The sequence below is a fragment of the Atta cephalotes genome (genome assembly GCF_000143395.1).
Source record: "Atta cephalotes unplaced genomic scaffold scaffold00021, whole genome shotgun sequence".
NCBI lineage: Eukaryota > Metazoa > Arthropoda > Insecta > Hymenoptera > Formicidae > Atta > Atta cephalotes.
The window spans coordinates 1,736,372-1,753,607 of record NW_012130085.1 but is presented as its reverse complement, the minus strand read 5'-3'; the positions used below and the strand labels follow the sequence as shown (position 1 = coordinate 1,753,607).

General features: G+C 34.8%; 1 protein-coding gene across 1 annotated transcript in view; it reads right to left on the bottom strand.

The window, feature by feature from the left end:
- Window positions 1-1,483: 1,483 nt before the first annotated feature.
- LOC105619445 (aryl hydrocarbon receptor nuclear translocator 2-like) overlaps window positions 1,484-17,236 on the bottom strand; it is an 89,123-nt gene continuing 73,370 nt past the window's right edge. The window contains exons 5-13 of the mRNA XM_012200963.1: window positions 12,560-12,938; window positions 9,444-9,704; window positions 8,809-8,959; window positions 8,339-8,456; window positions 7,131-8,184; window positions 2,011-2,064; window positions 1,894-1,934; window positions 1,650-1,793; window positions 1,484-1,576 (exon numbers count right to left, since the gene is read on the bottom strand). Coding sequence (XP_012056353.1) covers window positions 1,484-1,576; window positions 1,650-1,793; window positions 1,894-1,934; window positions 2,011-2,064; window positions 7,131-8,184; window positions 8,339-8,456; window positions 8,809-8,959; window positions 9,444-9,704; window positions 12,560-12,938 — 2,295 coding nt within the window. The remainder of the gene's footprint in view (window positions 1,577-1,649; window positions 1,794-1,893; window positions 1,935-2,010; window positions 2,065-7,130; window positions 8,185-8,338; window positions 8,457-8,808; window positions 8,960-9,443; window positions 9,705-12,559; window positions 12,939-17,236) is intronic.

Here is a 17,236-nt window from a genome sequence, read left to right as displayed (position 1 = left end):
TAATGTTTCTATGTTATAAAATTAAAATATATTCTCAGAGGTTCTTTATTGCACTTACGAAAACTTAATAAAATTTAGAGATATTTAGGGTTACCACAATTTAAAAGTATTAAAAAGTAGAATATATTATAAAAGAGCGGAATCATGTATAAAGCAAATAATCGTGGTAACGGGGAAGGGATAACCGAGTAAAAAAATGAGATTTATTTTTAATGGCTAATTTTATATTTGTATTGTTTTTTAATAACACGTGATTGGACTACCAATTTTCAAATATTACAGAATATTTAAACATAAATGAAATTCAGGTACATGCAGTTATTAAACTGTCTCACTAAAAGTAAAGCAAGTCTGGTCTATAGTGTGGCAACCCTATAGACATATCCCTAAATTTAGCTTTTTGTTCTTCCACATAAATACGCAATAAAATTTATACGAGACGTGATAAGTTATAACATCATTCGTTAAAATTACCAAATTGTCTTTTCATATTTTCAGTAACGTCCTTTTATTAATTATAAAAAGATGTCAGTACTATGAGTATTATTAATATTTAACATCATAGATTCGCAATTACAACCAATAGAATAAAGAAATAAGTGAGACTGGTTCTGTATCCATCCGATACAAATACGTAATCGCAGAGGTAGTATTTAAGCTCGACCGAATTCGCGGCGAGCGAGTTAGCACGAGGAAAATGCCGCACACGGCCGTGCTGTATTAAAATCGAATGTATATCATATATACAAGTTCATTACATCATAAAATTTGAAAATTGCCAACTGCATAACACTCGATCGCCGCAGGAAATCTGCCTAAGTAACGACTGTTATTTATAATGTATGTCAACGTTTTAAATAACAGTATTCAATGCGATTTTGTACGATCTTTGCATAATCAGTTAGTGAGCAAAGCGCGCAACCTTTTACATGACAGTGCGCAATTAAATTCTTAATCCCACAGAGTTAAGAAAACGACAAGGAAAGAAAAAGAATAATTTACATGTGTTAATCGCTCGATTATACTGTGAGTTCTTTGTCTCACTGTCTTTCCATTTCATTTCTTTTCCACTGATCGAGGGAAAATGTGGATCGAAGCGAACACACAGACTGTTTTAGTAATAGCTCAATCACTTGCAGTCAACTTAAGCAATACCTTCTTCTTCGTAAGCTGAGCAGTTTTACATGTCCGCAAATCTCCGTTGCTGCACTGATAATGATTATCCAGATCTTATCTTCATCATAAATCTTGATGATATCAGTAATTCCAAAATAGAGAATTCTCAGAACATGATATCGCAACACAAATCGAGAAATATTATGCAACTTGCGCGTATGTCAAAAGCTTTGTTCTAGTCCTTTGAGGAAAGGATAACTTTTAAAGCTTATTTCTTATTAATTATAACAATTATAATAATTTCCGGGATGTATCATATTAAGTTCGCTTCTTGAAAGTGGCTTTCGCGAAGTGACCATTCCGTTTTTCAGATTCCAAGCTTTTGCTTGGCGCTCACTTGCATTTTACAGTGATCCTGTTGTAAGGTTTTAAGCATTTGCTTCTGCATATTATGCTCGACCTGGAAAATAACGAACAAAAAATAATATATCTCAATACATTATGCTATATTTCTTTTGTATCAACTTATGTACCTGTAACTGTGACAGGTTTTTCCTTTGAATACGAAGAGCTGGGTTCTTGAGATCACGTGCCAGTACGTTGATTTGGGATTCATGCAATGCCATGCTGTCTGCTAACTGGTAATATGTGCGACTTAACTCGTCATTCACCACTTGCTATAAATATAATATGTAATTTAATTCCTTCTCACTCTAAACTGCATGAGTGTGTTTAAAACTATTTTACAATTAATCATCTCTCACATTATATACTTACATCATCAGGTGTTAATTGCTGTATTTTTGCTTCGTCAAAATCTGAAATAACTAAATCGGAATTTAATTAATTTGATGAATATACGTTTCCAAAAATATTTATGCTATATAAACTCACCTTCGAAACCTGTAGTTCCATTACGTAGACCGCCAAATATCTTCATCATAAGTTCTGCGAACAAAAAGAAAAGAATATGTTCAAGAATACATCAATTATTATAAATTAATTTAATAACATCATACACAATGTGATTTTAAATGAAAATAGAAAAATTAAATATTGGGTTGTCCGGAAAGTTCGTGCCGATGTTGAAGGAAAATTGAAACACAGAAAATTTAAATTTTAGTATACATTTATTAAATTATATAGGTTAGTCGGCACGAATTTTCCGGACAATCCAATAAAATATAGCTGATATATATATATATATATATATGTGTAAATGCAATATACATGCAGTATAAATTATACCATGTACTATTCAAAGATTATAAAATAACTTTGGACATTTTACTTCTTCGTTAAATGATTATTGTTAATGTAAAAGACTGATAATAATAACGCACTTATGGCGATCAATTTATAGGCGCGATCGCTCTAAATCGCTGAGTATTTATTGTTTTGATACGCGATTCATCTTAGGTCGCTGCTCGACTCGCAAACAATAGTATCAATTGCAAATGTATTTACTTCGTGACTAGATAGCGACGAGAACAGACATTCTTTCCGAATTGTAAAAGTCGAAGTTCAATAAACTTGTGATTCTTTTTGTACGTGCACACTTTTCAGTTTTTTAATCATATTTTTTTGATTCTTCGAGCCGAATCGACAGTCGAAAAAAATTAAGATCGAAAATCTATTAAAGTGAGTAACATGAGATGTGTAATGGAAGCTGAAGAAATTTGGACACGTAGCAAGAGAGTGAGAGAGGCGCAACTAGTGATTGTGACATCGGCACGTACACCATGTATAGGGCATAACACAGAACAAGGCCAGCGTATCTATTCTGAGTCTGGATAATTCTAATTGCTGGCATAACATGGCATAAGAGGTAATGGATTACATTTAAATTTCCATAACAACAGTAGCGTAACTCGAACAATATTGACAAGATCGGATCATACATTCTAAAAACGCGAATCTACGACCTCTCAATAGAGGTCACGATCGATTTTTCGAAAGTCTAAATCCATGATTACTTACTTTAGCATATTAATTTACTGCATTGACAATTGACGTTCGTTCCCGCAAAGGAGTCGGATTACAGCCGGGATTCAGTCGGGATGCAATAACGCCGGCGCAAAGACAAGTGCAATCGATAAGCAGTAGCTGATGCGGCTCAAATTAAATCATTAAAAATCAAACAAGCTCAGATAAAAAGTCAATGTTTGAGGTTTTGTAATTATCTTAATATTATATTAGAAAATTATTAAAGAGGCAGTAATGATATTTGAACTTTAAGAGAGAAAGCTCAGGAAACATGGAACAGTTTCAATGCCGTGCAATCCGAAATTGAAAAGATAGAGATTGATGACGAGAATCAGGAGCAGCATGAGAAGAGGACTGCATTCGAAAGCAGATATTTCTTCATCGGAACTGGAAGCCTTAATAGAAGAAAAGGCGGTGGCGACATGAGCAAGTCATACGCAGCCGATAGTTACATTGAATGACGGATCGAGCTCTCGAGCGTCGCATTAGGAATTAGCTAGCAATCAGATAAGTGGCTCTTCAAGCGACCATTTGAAACTGCCTAGAGTTAATCTGTTAGTATTTTCAGGAATCTTCGATCAGTGGATTCCATTTCGAAACATATTTCAAAGTATGATTCATCAAAACATAGCGCTCTACCAAGCGTTCAAAAAATGCAATATTTGATGTCGGCTCTAAAGAGAGAGGCTCGCGATGTGATTGCTTCTCTGGAGGCATTTGACGAGAATTACGTGGAAGCCTGGGAGCTTCTCAAGGCAAGATACGACAATACAAAGGCGATAAAACAGAAGCATATAAATTATTCGAATTACCAAAATTGGTAAAAGAGGATCATGTGGCATTGCGACGATTGTTAGACATGGCCATGAAGCATTTGCTGACGAGTTGGTCGGATCCAAAAACAAGCTGAGCATGAGAAGTGCTCTCCTCTAAGCAGGAATGCTACATTCGCGATTTAACTGATTTTTTTAACTCAGCGTTTTTGTAGAGCGTTGGAGGCATCCTCCCATAATCAAAGGCCGGCTATTGCAAGTTACAATCAGGAAAACTCAAGGCGAATTAGGAGTACTTGCGCGGCCATCACGAGTTCATCGTGCACATATTGCGGAAAGAGTTATGCGATATATAAGTGCTCGAATTATCTATAGCTAGGTATGAAGGATAGAACGAAGGAAACGAAGTCGTGTGGATTGTTTGAATCTCCGGATCGGCTCTCATCGGGCCGCGCAGTGTGGTTCCGTGGATCATATCGCAGGTGTCACAGGCGTTATAACACACATTATTGCACGAGGATCAAACGGTGATTGCTACAACAAGCGTGGCGGTAGGTTCGGATGCGGACCGAATGATGACGACAAGTGTAAGTCACGCATTATTCGAAATAGGCATGTGTTTCTTACGATGGCAGTAGTACAAGTATTGGATAGCAAGGGCATTGGAAGATCTTGTCGTGCGCTGTTGGATGACGAATCATAATCGTTTTATAACCAGAGAATGCATTGAGATGTTGGGATTCAAACATTATCCGGCGCATGTTTCGGTTAGTGGACTGGGAACGATGGCTTCTCAGGTTCATACGTGACTAGCGAAAGGCTGAATTCGGAGGTCCACCTTCATGGATTTTGCGCCAGCGATTGTGCTTATGGCGCTTGCATCTATTTGCGCAGCCGAATGGATTCGATTCAAGTGAGGCTGCTGTGTGCAAAATCGAGAGTCGCGTCGAGGTCGCGACTATCAATTGCAAAGTTGGAGTTATGCGGAACAATTGTTGGCGCAACTGGTCAGCAGGATCAAGATGGCATTGGAGATTAATATTAAGAAGGTGCATTATTGGACAGATTCATCTATTATAGTCTATTATAGTCCTGCATTGGATCAGGGCAGCACACAAAAAGTTGCCGGTTTTCATCGCTCAGAGTCGGTGAAATTCAGAAGTTGATGGTAATCGAGGATTAATACCATGTTGGATCCAAGGAGAATTCTACTCTTCTCTTGTATGTATGAGAGGTTGTGGCCCGAAGGAGCTGCGAACGGCGCGCTTGTGACCCTAAGTGACAAGCCGATTTCAAAAAAGAAAGCAGCTTGAAGCATCTTAATCCAGAACTTAATAAAGGACTAATTCATGTGGGATTGAAACATATTGAGCTGCATGATACGAGGCATCCACTAGTGTTGCCGCACGATTCTCATGAAGTTGATTATACAGCATGAACCTAGGAGAAATTTACATGCTGAGACTACGATTGCAGCCGTGCGCCAACGGTATTGGCCTCTCAGGGTGTGCGATGTGGTGCGCTGGATACTTCGACGATGTATTATCTGTCTCAGAGCAAAACCTCGTTTGGCGCAGTAAATCGTGAGAATCTGCCGTGTAGACGGGTGATAGCGGCAAGACCGTTCAGTAAGACAGAAGTGAACTTTTGTGGGCCGATTTACGTGTGTGACAGTCAACGAAAGAATGCTAGACGGATGAAGTCTTACGTCGCATTGTTTACATGCATGGTCATTAAAGCGGTCCACTTAGAGATGATATCGGATATGACTGCGGACGCGTTTCTCGGGACATTTAAGTATTTTATCGGTCGTAGATGTAGGATTTATTTTTAGATAACGGCACTAATTTTGTAGGAGCTAATCGTAAATTGGCGGAATTTAGTAGGATTTTTCGTCAAGAGACAAAAACGCTAAAAATCATAAATGAGACAGCATTAGAAGGGATAAAAATGGCACTTCATACCGAATCTCACATTTTGATGGATTGTCGGCGATAAAATTTAAAAACTATTTTTATAAAATAGCGTCAGAAACTGCAATGACTTTTGAAGAAGTTGCTACATTGATGATTCAGATAGAGACAATATTAAATAAAATAAAAAATAGACTGTTGACTGCGATATCGTCAGATTCTAATGACTTAAATTGTCTGTCGCTCGGTCATTTTCTTATAAAAACTGCATTAATATCTTATCCAGAACCTGGTATAACTGAGATTAAAATGAGTAGGCTGTCTAGATGGCAGATGTTGACGAATGCGTCAATACTTTTGGAAGCGATGATCTAGGGAATATTTGACGAATTTGCAACAGTAAAATAAATGGCAAATTAATAAGGGGCCCTTAATTAAGGTGCGGCAATTGATACTTGTAAGAAAGATAATCTTCCACCGTTAAAATGAGTATTAGAATACAGAAGGTTCATCCGGGCAATGATAATAATTAGTTACAATTCAGACAAAAACAGGTATATAAAGACCTATTGCGAAAATTTACGTATTGCCGTTGGATGTATAATTTAATGATCATGCGAGACGTTTATTAATTTTTTATTAACAAGGTTAAGCGGTTTCATCGCAACACATGTGTATAGCGAAGTTGACAATCATCTATCCTCAAGGCGCGCGATATGTTAATGTAAATGACTGACAATAATAGCGCATTTATGATGATCAATTTATATTAGGCGCGAGCGCTCTAAATCGCTGAGTATTTATTGTTCGCAATCCTAGATCGCTGCTCGACTCGTGAACAATGTATCAATTGTCGCAAATGTATTTACTTCGTAACTAGCTAGCGAATGTGAACAAATATTCTTTCCGAAAACGCTCCGAATTGTAAAAGTCAAAGTTCAATTAACAATAACCTGTGATTCTTTTTATACGTGCATACTCTTATCAGTTTCTTTTCTTAACCAATTATTCTTTGAATTATCGCATATATATTTAGAAATTTTTAGTGGGAAAATACATACTACACTGTGAAACAAAATATCCAAAACATATTTAATTTCAACTAAGAATAAACAAAGCAATATTCGTCCCGTAGAAAATTTCCAATTACAATAACAATAATCATCTTCAAAAATAAAGCTCGATCTTCTAAAGTAAAGAATAAGACGTTTATAGTCTCTTCCCATGACAATAAAAATTGCAATTATAATGAAATTAAGAGGTTACGGTTTACATAGAATTTTCTAGAAAACAAAGATTTAATTCGAGATATAACGCCAAAGATATTACTATTGTAATTTACCTGGACTTGCGTCAAGTTCCGAACTTAGCAACGTGTCCTCTTTCAGGTCCTGCAAATCAACAAACTGTTCTTCATCATGATTTGTTACGCCTAGCGGCACGGCGGGATCTACCAACTGTTGATAATCGGTTCCGACTTCATGTAAACTTGAATTAGGCGATTCCGCCACTGTCAGCGGTTGCGAATTGACATCATTGTATTGATTAAATTCATCTGAAAATGTCGGATACTCAGATGCGAAAGATCTGCATTTCAAATAGGAGATGTGCTGTTGTTCGTTGTTTATATTCGTCGATGTATACACATCGTTAGATCTCTTCTTACTATGCATCACCAGAAGATTCTCATCGCTACATATCCTTTTCAATGGACATCGATTATGCATTTCAATCCCCGACGAGGCAATAGAATTATCACTCGCACTGTCATCAAAGTATTGTACCTCCTGCTTTTTCACACAATTGAATGCTTCCTCGGTGCCACGTTCCACCTTAATATTGCATGCGGTGCCGTTCAAAACATTTGCACTTGGAGAACTATCCAAACATGATGTATGATTACGAGACGCGCGGGAGTTCTTACCAGACTTGCGAGTGGCAAGAACTTTCGATTGTGCAGACATATCAGCGTTTTGGATATTGCCATGGCTGTTGTGGTCAGCATTTATCATTTCAAACATTGACAAAGGTTTGCCGGACGATATCACGCTCTCTGAATCCGACATTGGGCTTTGCTCCGCACTATTGGAATTAATCAACTTTCCAATGGTATGTTTGGACTCTTGCTTCGGAGATGCTTTGCCTTTGCCTTTGCCTTGGATAACGATGCAACGGTTGATTTTATTGATGCCGATTTTATTGGCATGCGCGGAAACTGGAGGCATACGAGAAGAGAATATAGCAGCCTTTACGTACTGCGTATGCGGCATTGGTGAGGGAGACAAACAATCCTCTGTTATAACCGACGAGGGTAAGTCGCTGATTAGGTAATTGATAGCAACTTCGAGCTGCGATGGATCTTCGACGTTGGCTTTTGAATTCGACGACAGAGTGTTCTAATAAATCATTTTTTTCGTTAAACCTTTTTGCTTGTAATTTCATAATGTAAACGAAAGCGCATTGTGTTAGATCTATATATATATATATATATATATACTATATATATATATATATATATATATATATATATATATGTACAGTTTGACTTACCATGTCGATTGGTAGTGCGTTATTGCCGATATCTGGAATCAGACTTTTACTACTTGCGGACACGGTCGCGGAGAACCTTATTTTCATGTCTTTTATTAGTTGAATGCCCTCCTCTTCCCTATATACAAAGTTTTTCTATTGTTATATATTATTGCATGACATAATCGATGTGTTTGTTTTAGCACTTGAGGAACAAAAAGAACAGTTTTTTTTTAGGCTGGAGCAAGTGGAAAAGCAGGACAAGTGGAAAAGTAGGACAAGTGTGTATAAGGGCATAGATTTTACTTCAAGAATTGTCTCACGGTCTCAACCAATTGCTGAACAAAGTGAATTTTGTGTGGTGATTATTCTACAGAAAAAAATAATTGAATTCTTTTAATGTTTATTGCTCGTTAATATTTCTATTCGGATCCATCAAAACTGCTTTGTCACTTACTCCAATCTATCCTAAATAGCGAAATTGTACTTACGTCACCATGGTGTTAACACAAACGAAGGATTCCACCATATTCATATCTCTGTCAATTTCCAAATAACCGTGGGTCCGTAAGTAGATGAACTCACCGTTCTTTGTGAGTAGCCTGTAGCATGACGTGCCGCACATTTCGGCACGGTCGTACACTATGAATGTAAAACAAATTATGATTAATTACGAAAGCAAAACGATATTTGACCCATCACAAATTCAAAATAGTCGTTTTACATGTACTTTGTTGTCACATCTAAATTGCAATTCGTTATGGAAATAATATGCAAAATATCTCATAAGCGCCCGCATCGTAAAGCCTGAATGCATTAAAATAATGTTGGCAAATAATGTATAATATAACATTATTAAACTGACTGTTGTAAATATAACGTATAACTTTAATAATTTAATCATTGGACATAATAAAATATATATAAATATTATTTTATAATATAGATATTTTTAATAATAATAGATATTATTTTTAAGAATAATTTAGATATTTTTCATCGAATTCTAGAGGAAAAGGAAGGAAAGAGAAAAGATACTGGTATCGTTGTAAAATGTAATGGTCAAGTGATGCGGTAAATATTGTCATCAATGCGAAGATTTAACGCGTTATATTTAAATGCTTACTTTGCCGTAGGCCGATCATCGTCCACCTACAATCGTCCTTGTGCATAAAACCGAATGCGTTCAGGCCCGATATCTCCTCCGATAGGTATCCGGCAATGACCGATACCCTATGATCGCAATAAATGATACGCCCGTCGACCAGATGCCGCGTCACATACTCGTCTTTATTGGCGTCCATTATCGACAATTCGGTGATGGGCCGTTTCTGTGGCAGGGTCGCTATGCCAGCAAAAACAATGTCGTTGGTTGTGCTCGTCGCTTCTGTTAAAGCCAAATGTATTATTTCAATGTATTATTATTAGCAAAACAATCAGCAATTGTACAAAGTAAAATCGGAGGTGAAACTCGATTGTTTCAAGAGAATTTAATGACGGCAATCATAAAAACTTAAGAATAAATGTTCAAGGAGAATACTCAAGTAACAAGTTGATTTCAAAAGGAGATTTTTAATAATATTTTGATGTCGAAATGATCACGAATAACGTCAATTTACTACTTGCACTGAGAGAAAAAAAAATAGTTTTAGCAACTATAAATTAACAACTCTAAAATTGCAACTAATAGTTTTACAAAGTAACAAGAACTAAAGTAAATACTATATTTTTATATTATTCAATACTACTTTAGTTCTTATTACTTTGTATAACTAGTTTCAAATGCTTTAAAGTTGTTAATTTATAGCTGCTAAAACTAATTTTTTTTCTCTCAGTGTTAATATTTAAATTTCCATCTTATTGAATAAATCGATGAAAGAGTGATTGATGTTTGATTTTGAGACATTGATCAGTCTTGAATCGTAAGTTACTGAGAAGGTGAAAGGTACAAAATGCAAATACATAAATCATATTTTATTTCCCCTGAGGAAGCTCTATCATGGCGAAAATATAATTTCAACCAGTTTACTTATTTAATGTCGAAAAGCGAAAAGTTATGTCGGATGTTGGTTTTCTATTAAATATTCAGGCAGAGAAAAATTCAAAATATATACATCAAAGAATTTGCGAACAGAAAAGAGGCGCGATAGGTCTGAATATCCTGTATAATAAGGATCGTTGGGCACGGTTGAAGCCCACCCTCATCGGGTCCATTTCTTTGAACACGTCTTCTTAAATGGTGTTTTTCGCTATTCGATTCTCATCTTAGAGACGAGCAAAAAAAAAAAGAAATCTACGCTAAACACTCGTGACGCTGCGCCTACATATTTTCGTCCGCGACGGCGAAGGTCTAAATTTAAATACAGGAGTAGCGTAAATATTTGCGATACTCGTTTCGAAACCAGCGCTACAGGTTTTCAGCCATGTCGCGCGATAAAACGAGACCATCGATCCGAGGAATATACGCGCGAGAGAGTAACTAACTCACACGAACCGTTCGACATGGAATACGTAATGAAATTTGATATGGCTGATTTGTAGGGAAAACCGTTGTCATACGGGGTTGATTGTCAAAAAGTTAATAACTCAAGTTAATAACTCACTCAACTAGTGACAGAAAATTCTCTTCCTTTTATTGTAGATTTCTGACATAATAAAGTGTTGCGTAAAATGATTTACGCTAGAAACGTCATGTATTTTACTTACAACGACTTGTAAGAAAATGAAGCTGGTAAGGAAATTTTTCTTAGTTTCTTTATTTTTTCATTAGTTTTTAGAATTATCAATTGCGATTTCTCTGTAATCATAGAAAATGATACGTCTTTATAGATAATTTTTATTGTACTTAATCGTTATTGCAACAAAGAATGTGAATACAATCTCTTTTTAAAAACAGTATGAGAGTAGATTGACGAGTCGGATTAAGGATTTAATAGTTAATTCAAATCTCTTTATATGCTTTTAAAGAATATGTTTACAAATATATTTACAAATATAATATTTCAAATAGATATATTTTTTAATTTTTCATACTATAGAAATTATTATGTATTTTATTATTAAAATAATTGTTTTACTCGTATATACAATTACTATTATTTTCTAAAATATAGAACTAACATTAATAAAAATGTTTTTTTTCATATATTTTATTCATATTTTTTCATATATTTTATATATTTTATCTATAAAAAAATATGTCACTATTAATCCTGGAACGTGTCAATCAATTTTGAGTATGGGATTAATTGTCACATTTTCGCAGTTTTATTTAAAATTAAATAACTTATTTGTACGATATACAATGTATTAAAAAGTAAATATTTTTTTGATATCTTAGAGATGTAAGGTATATTATTAATGTACATAATATTAAAATTTTATATTCTCTTTTTTCTAAAAATTATTAAAAAACTGTGATAATGATGTGATCCCCTATGTCCCCTATAAAAGAAACGTCTACGATTGTCGACACACATAATATATATACCATGGTAGTCACGATAGGATTATTCAATTCGCGATAGGAACTATCTTATTGTTAGCTATGTCACACAATAAAACGGTGTAATCGAAAGACTTGATTGTTGAACTGAATTAACTGAATTAAATGCCATATAAATAATAATGTAAACAAGATATTTGTTCGCAATTAGTTCGTGAATTACTATTAAAAGCTATTAAAATTAGGATCTACATTATTTAACAGCCAATTTATCTTTTTTCAAATTGATTTATGAATCAATTTTTTAAACTCATAATAGTATCCTTAAAATTTATAGTGCAATTATTCTATTCCCCCAATATTTTAATAAAACATCTTATTTGACAACTGCATACAATAGATAAGTCAGAGGGTAAATGTAATTTGAAGGAGAATAACAAAGTCTTGAAATCAGAATAAATTAACAATAAGATCTGTATCTGAATCAGCATGTCAAAATGTTACTCTGTACAATCGCTCTGAACGACAGTTATATTTTTTATGTATCATATTCAACATGTATAGTTTATGTTAGTTTTAAATAAATAAATAAATAAAATGACAATACAAGAACGAAGTAAAAAATATGATACAAGTTAAATTCATATTTTAGTTGGCGGTCTCTTAACGTTAAATTTTTTTCAGATTTATCTTCTAAAATTAATCCGATGTCGAATTTTGCAATAGAGCTGTTACAAGATAATTATTTCAAACTGTTACAAGATGATTATATATATCAAAGAACGATTAAAACTCACCTCGTTGTCTTCCTCTGTGTCCGTTTTGGATGTCCACGTTTTTGCAAGCTTCTGCGAGCCGGAGAAGACCCGAAATGTCGAAACATTCGTACTGCGTGTGGTCGCGCCTGGAATTAGTGCGTTGCGCTATGCGAATTTTGAAATTCCGTCTCTGTTCGAAGAAGCGTTTGAGCTTCTCGTTCGACCGTTGACTTGATGTCGAGGATTCCTCAGAAGAGTTGGAACTATTATCGTGTGTCAACTCGGATACCTGCGAGATGTTCATCGGCGACGGCGTTGACGATGTCATCGGCTGTCCATCGGGCAAAAGATTACGCTTGAGCTCATCAAGGTCATCGGGATAGATGAAATTGAACAGGCACTGACCCAGCAATTCATTCTGCGAAACACAATTTCCAAAGTTCAAATGAGAGAGTCTAATTCCGAAGTTTAGATGAAGTTACCCCGTATCGCCGGTGATGACCTTTGTTAACTCGTGACTTGTATATCAGTAATGATACAGCAATAGTCTCCCAATAGGGATTATATTAAGGAAAAAATTAATTAGAATTACAAGAGAAATTGCGAGCATACGTTAAACTTTAATTCTTGTTTTCATCATTGAGTCATTTTATTTTCAGGATAAATAATACGGTACTTTGGAATGCGAAGAGAATCGATATTCCTTTCTCATCTTCGATAAAACAACATGATGTCTTTCATGATTTTTATACAAATGCATTTAAATTTTATATAAAAAACATAATTAAATATCGTTCATTAATTTTCGCTATCGTAGTGGAAATTATTATCATTCTTTCTTAAAGTTAAAATGTAGCGCGATTGATATATTTAATTCTATCCATTTTCCATATATATAGAGTATCTTTGTGCTTATTCCTCGAATAGAGATACTTTAAGGTTCCGTTCGTGAAGCCCTCAGACTCCTTCTGTGAAGAGCTCTACACACGTCAGACTGAATAATATCTTTCGCGCAACGAATCGCGTCGCGATATGTCAACGACGATGACGACGACAACGACAACGACGACGACGATGACAGCGGTGCACCATGTCGGCGACGAAGCTCATTTTCACGGCAGGCGGTTTCTCCTTGAGAACAATACAGCCTGATTGTGAGTGCCTCCTTAAAAAACGAGAGCAAGCCGCAAACTGCGCTCGCAAACAACTCTCGTCTTGTCTGCCCTTCTTCCACCTACACCTTTCTTGTTCCTTCTCTATCGTCGCCAGTTCTGGCATCTCTTGCACAAGTAAAACCAAAAGAGAGAGAGACAGAAAGAGAGAAAGAGAAAGAAAGAAAGAGAGAGAGGTGGTACTTGGTCGTCTTCCAAGAGCCGCCCGGTTCGTTATGGTAGAGTGGCGAATTATCGTTACGCCTGAATCTGGAGCGCCACCGGCGAACACCAACGATCGATACAGCGCGGGGGACATTTTTTACCCACGTCCCACTATCATCCGTCTCGTTGTTTTCTCGCAGAAACATGGAAGAAATCTTCAGGAATTGCGGGGAGTCGGGATGAGAAGCGATGTCGCACATTTGCGAAGCTTCCACTCTCGCTGCAAACTGTAATCTCGTGAAATTCAAGCGAGAATTTGAAACGAGCATTGAAGTCTCTGGCGAATTCTCTAATTCGACATAAATCTCTATGAATTTCAATTAATTTTGTTTGGACAATCAGCGCTTCATCGAGCGTACCTTTATCCTAGTGGCGTGGAACTTTTATTCTTCCTGTTGTTTCGAAATCAATAACATCTCTCTTTGTCGTCATGTTCGATTTCCTGGAAGATCGGGCTCACGTAAACACGTGCAACCTTGAAGGTAAGTAAAAGGACAACAACCCTAAGCGGCTAATATTAGATAATATTTCTGGGAAGATTCTTCTAATGTCCTTCTTTAAAATTTCAGATTTCGACATTTCTTTTTAGCATCACTTTTATCTAACACGATTATTTTTTACAAGTCAATTTAATTAGATGATTATATTGCAGATAAATATTCAAAATAAAAGAAAGATCATCGATTAGTTAGGAAAAAAGATAAATTTGTGTGTGTGCAAAATTAATAGAAATGAAAATTATATCTTTGTGCCGTTTTGCAAGAGATGACAATTATATTGAACAACGTGGAGTTCGATAGTTTCTCATAAATCAAGTTTGAAACTGATAGCAAATTTTCTACAAATCATGGTGAGAAGAGAAGAGAGCCCAGTTAGAAACTAAGTTGCAAACGTGTAGCTATTTCTAATATTTTTAATTGTAATATTATATTTTTAATTGTAATATTTATCTAGATATCTGTAAATAATAATTATAGATATTATATCGATAATATTTATAATATCTTTAATATTTATTTTGTAATAATTGTATCACCAAGAAATGTAATAAGAGTTAAAAACGCCATAAATCTGTCATAAAATCTGCCTTTTTGTTCCTAATCTCGTAATTTTTCCTATTTAATTTCTATTCTAATCGATTATATACATCATCGCAGGTATATTCTACTCATTCTCCGCCTAATATTCGTTGCGTTGTATCGTTTGAAAACTTCTAGGATCTCTTGCGTCATCGGTCGTAATCTGAACCTACCTTTTCTTTACCAAAAGTATCAAAATTGGTTTCAGCTATTCTTAGCGTTCGCATGATTCTGTATATGCCGCGAAAGGGATTTGCTAAGCGTGCCTCGATGTGACTGTGAGAATCCAAAACTCTTGCGAAATCGAGGCCCGACGAATGGAAATTCCGTATACACGCGTGTAGGATTTCTCGATAATACTCGATAAACTAAAAAAAAAGTTCTTTCGCAATTAATCGCACGTAATTAATCGCACGTATTTGTTATTTCACGTTTACGAATAATTGAAAAGATCAATGAGATATATATCCAAGATTAATGAATTCTAGCATTACAAGTTTTCTTCATGAGTGCGGATGTTCTAGATACTGTTGAATATGTCAACTGCACATTATTAATTTCCGCTGTTTCTAAATTTCGATTATCCAGAAATCTCATGTAGGTCCGTGACTCAGCTTTCAATTGTGTTAGAATTATTAACTTAATTTCTCGAGAACTATCTGAATGCTAAAATTTCACACGATCTTTCGTCACGATTGGAAACGACGTAGAAATTTATAAATAATAGATATTTCCAATAACACAATGATATTGATTGCAAAGTGCTAAAACAAGGATAAACATCAGTTCTTGACGCCAGTTTGCAAAAGAAAAAAAAAAGATAGAAAAATATCATCAGAAATCATTTAAAAATAGACTTTGCCTTTTAATATTGCAATGTAATTCTGAAACATACAATAGTAACATATTTTTATGTTTCTGCATTTGCGATTTATAATTCCAAGATAAAAATACGAAATCTTTTTGTTCTGTTTATATTTTTTTTTAACCTTCTTTTCCTCATACCTGTTTAATATTTTTTCAATGCAGTTCTATATCTGCATAAAGAATACATTATTTCAGATAGTTTCTTTGAATTTGTCTCTTTATAGCACATCGAGTAGGAAATAAGATTACTCTCTCTCTTTCTCGCTAAGTGTATGTGTGGGTGAGTGTATGTGAGAGAGGAAGAGAGAGAAGCATCACGTGCATAATTATGACGTCTCTGATAGTCCGGAAAAGCTGGCACACCGATCTTGGATAATGATGCCATCAAAGATGAAGAAGCACAGCATGCAGCAAAGCGAGATTCTCATTATACGTATATTTCAACATCGATTGCTAATTATTCGCACAATATTCATATACAATATTCGTGTACAATATGTTAAGCGAATAATTAAATATCTATAGTGGACAGTTGTTTGGCTCGATTTTATCGCATATAAATGAGCACACGCATTATTCCCGTAACATTCAGTACCTGATCCTTAAATATGCCGATTAATCACACGCTTCGGTCTTATGTACTGATTCTCTCGGCGATTAATCTCGTATAAAAAAATTAATATTTCATGATAAAATTCCGCATTTTGCGAGTTATTATTCATTTTTCTAACGTGAGAAATAGAATAGACACACATTAGTAAACATAGATAAAATCATAATAATTCATTTAATTTATATAACGCTTCTATAACTATAATGATAATATCGGTATTGTTATATTGCCGTTAATGCAATTTTTTTAACGTACATCATATACTTGCATCACTTGCACAACGATACCAATGCTATCGTTATTTAAAATTTACAGAATTGGATCTTGTAAATAAAATTGTATTATTTATACAATTACCATAACTAATATAATATAAAGTTAATAAGTCTTATAATAGTATTACCGTTTTGTAAAATCTTGAAAAACATTTTTTACATTCAAATTATATAAAAATATGTATTCGTATTCATATTTAAAATATTTAAATATAAATATTTTATTGCTTCTATAGTCATTCAGGTCAGTTAAGCAAACATAACGAAATTCCTTAACAGTTTTCAGTTTCATATTCCATGAATTAAAATGGAATTTATAGAAACTCATCGAATTCAGAGAGAGAGAGAGAGAGAGAGAGAGAGAGAGAGAGAGACATATGTAGTTATATATATATATATATATATATTGTATAAGTATTAGTACAACTAATTTAGTTAATTTACGTTAAGGTAAAAGTACGACACGGTAGGTAGTACCGTAAACTAAAAAACTAAAACCAACGACG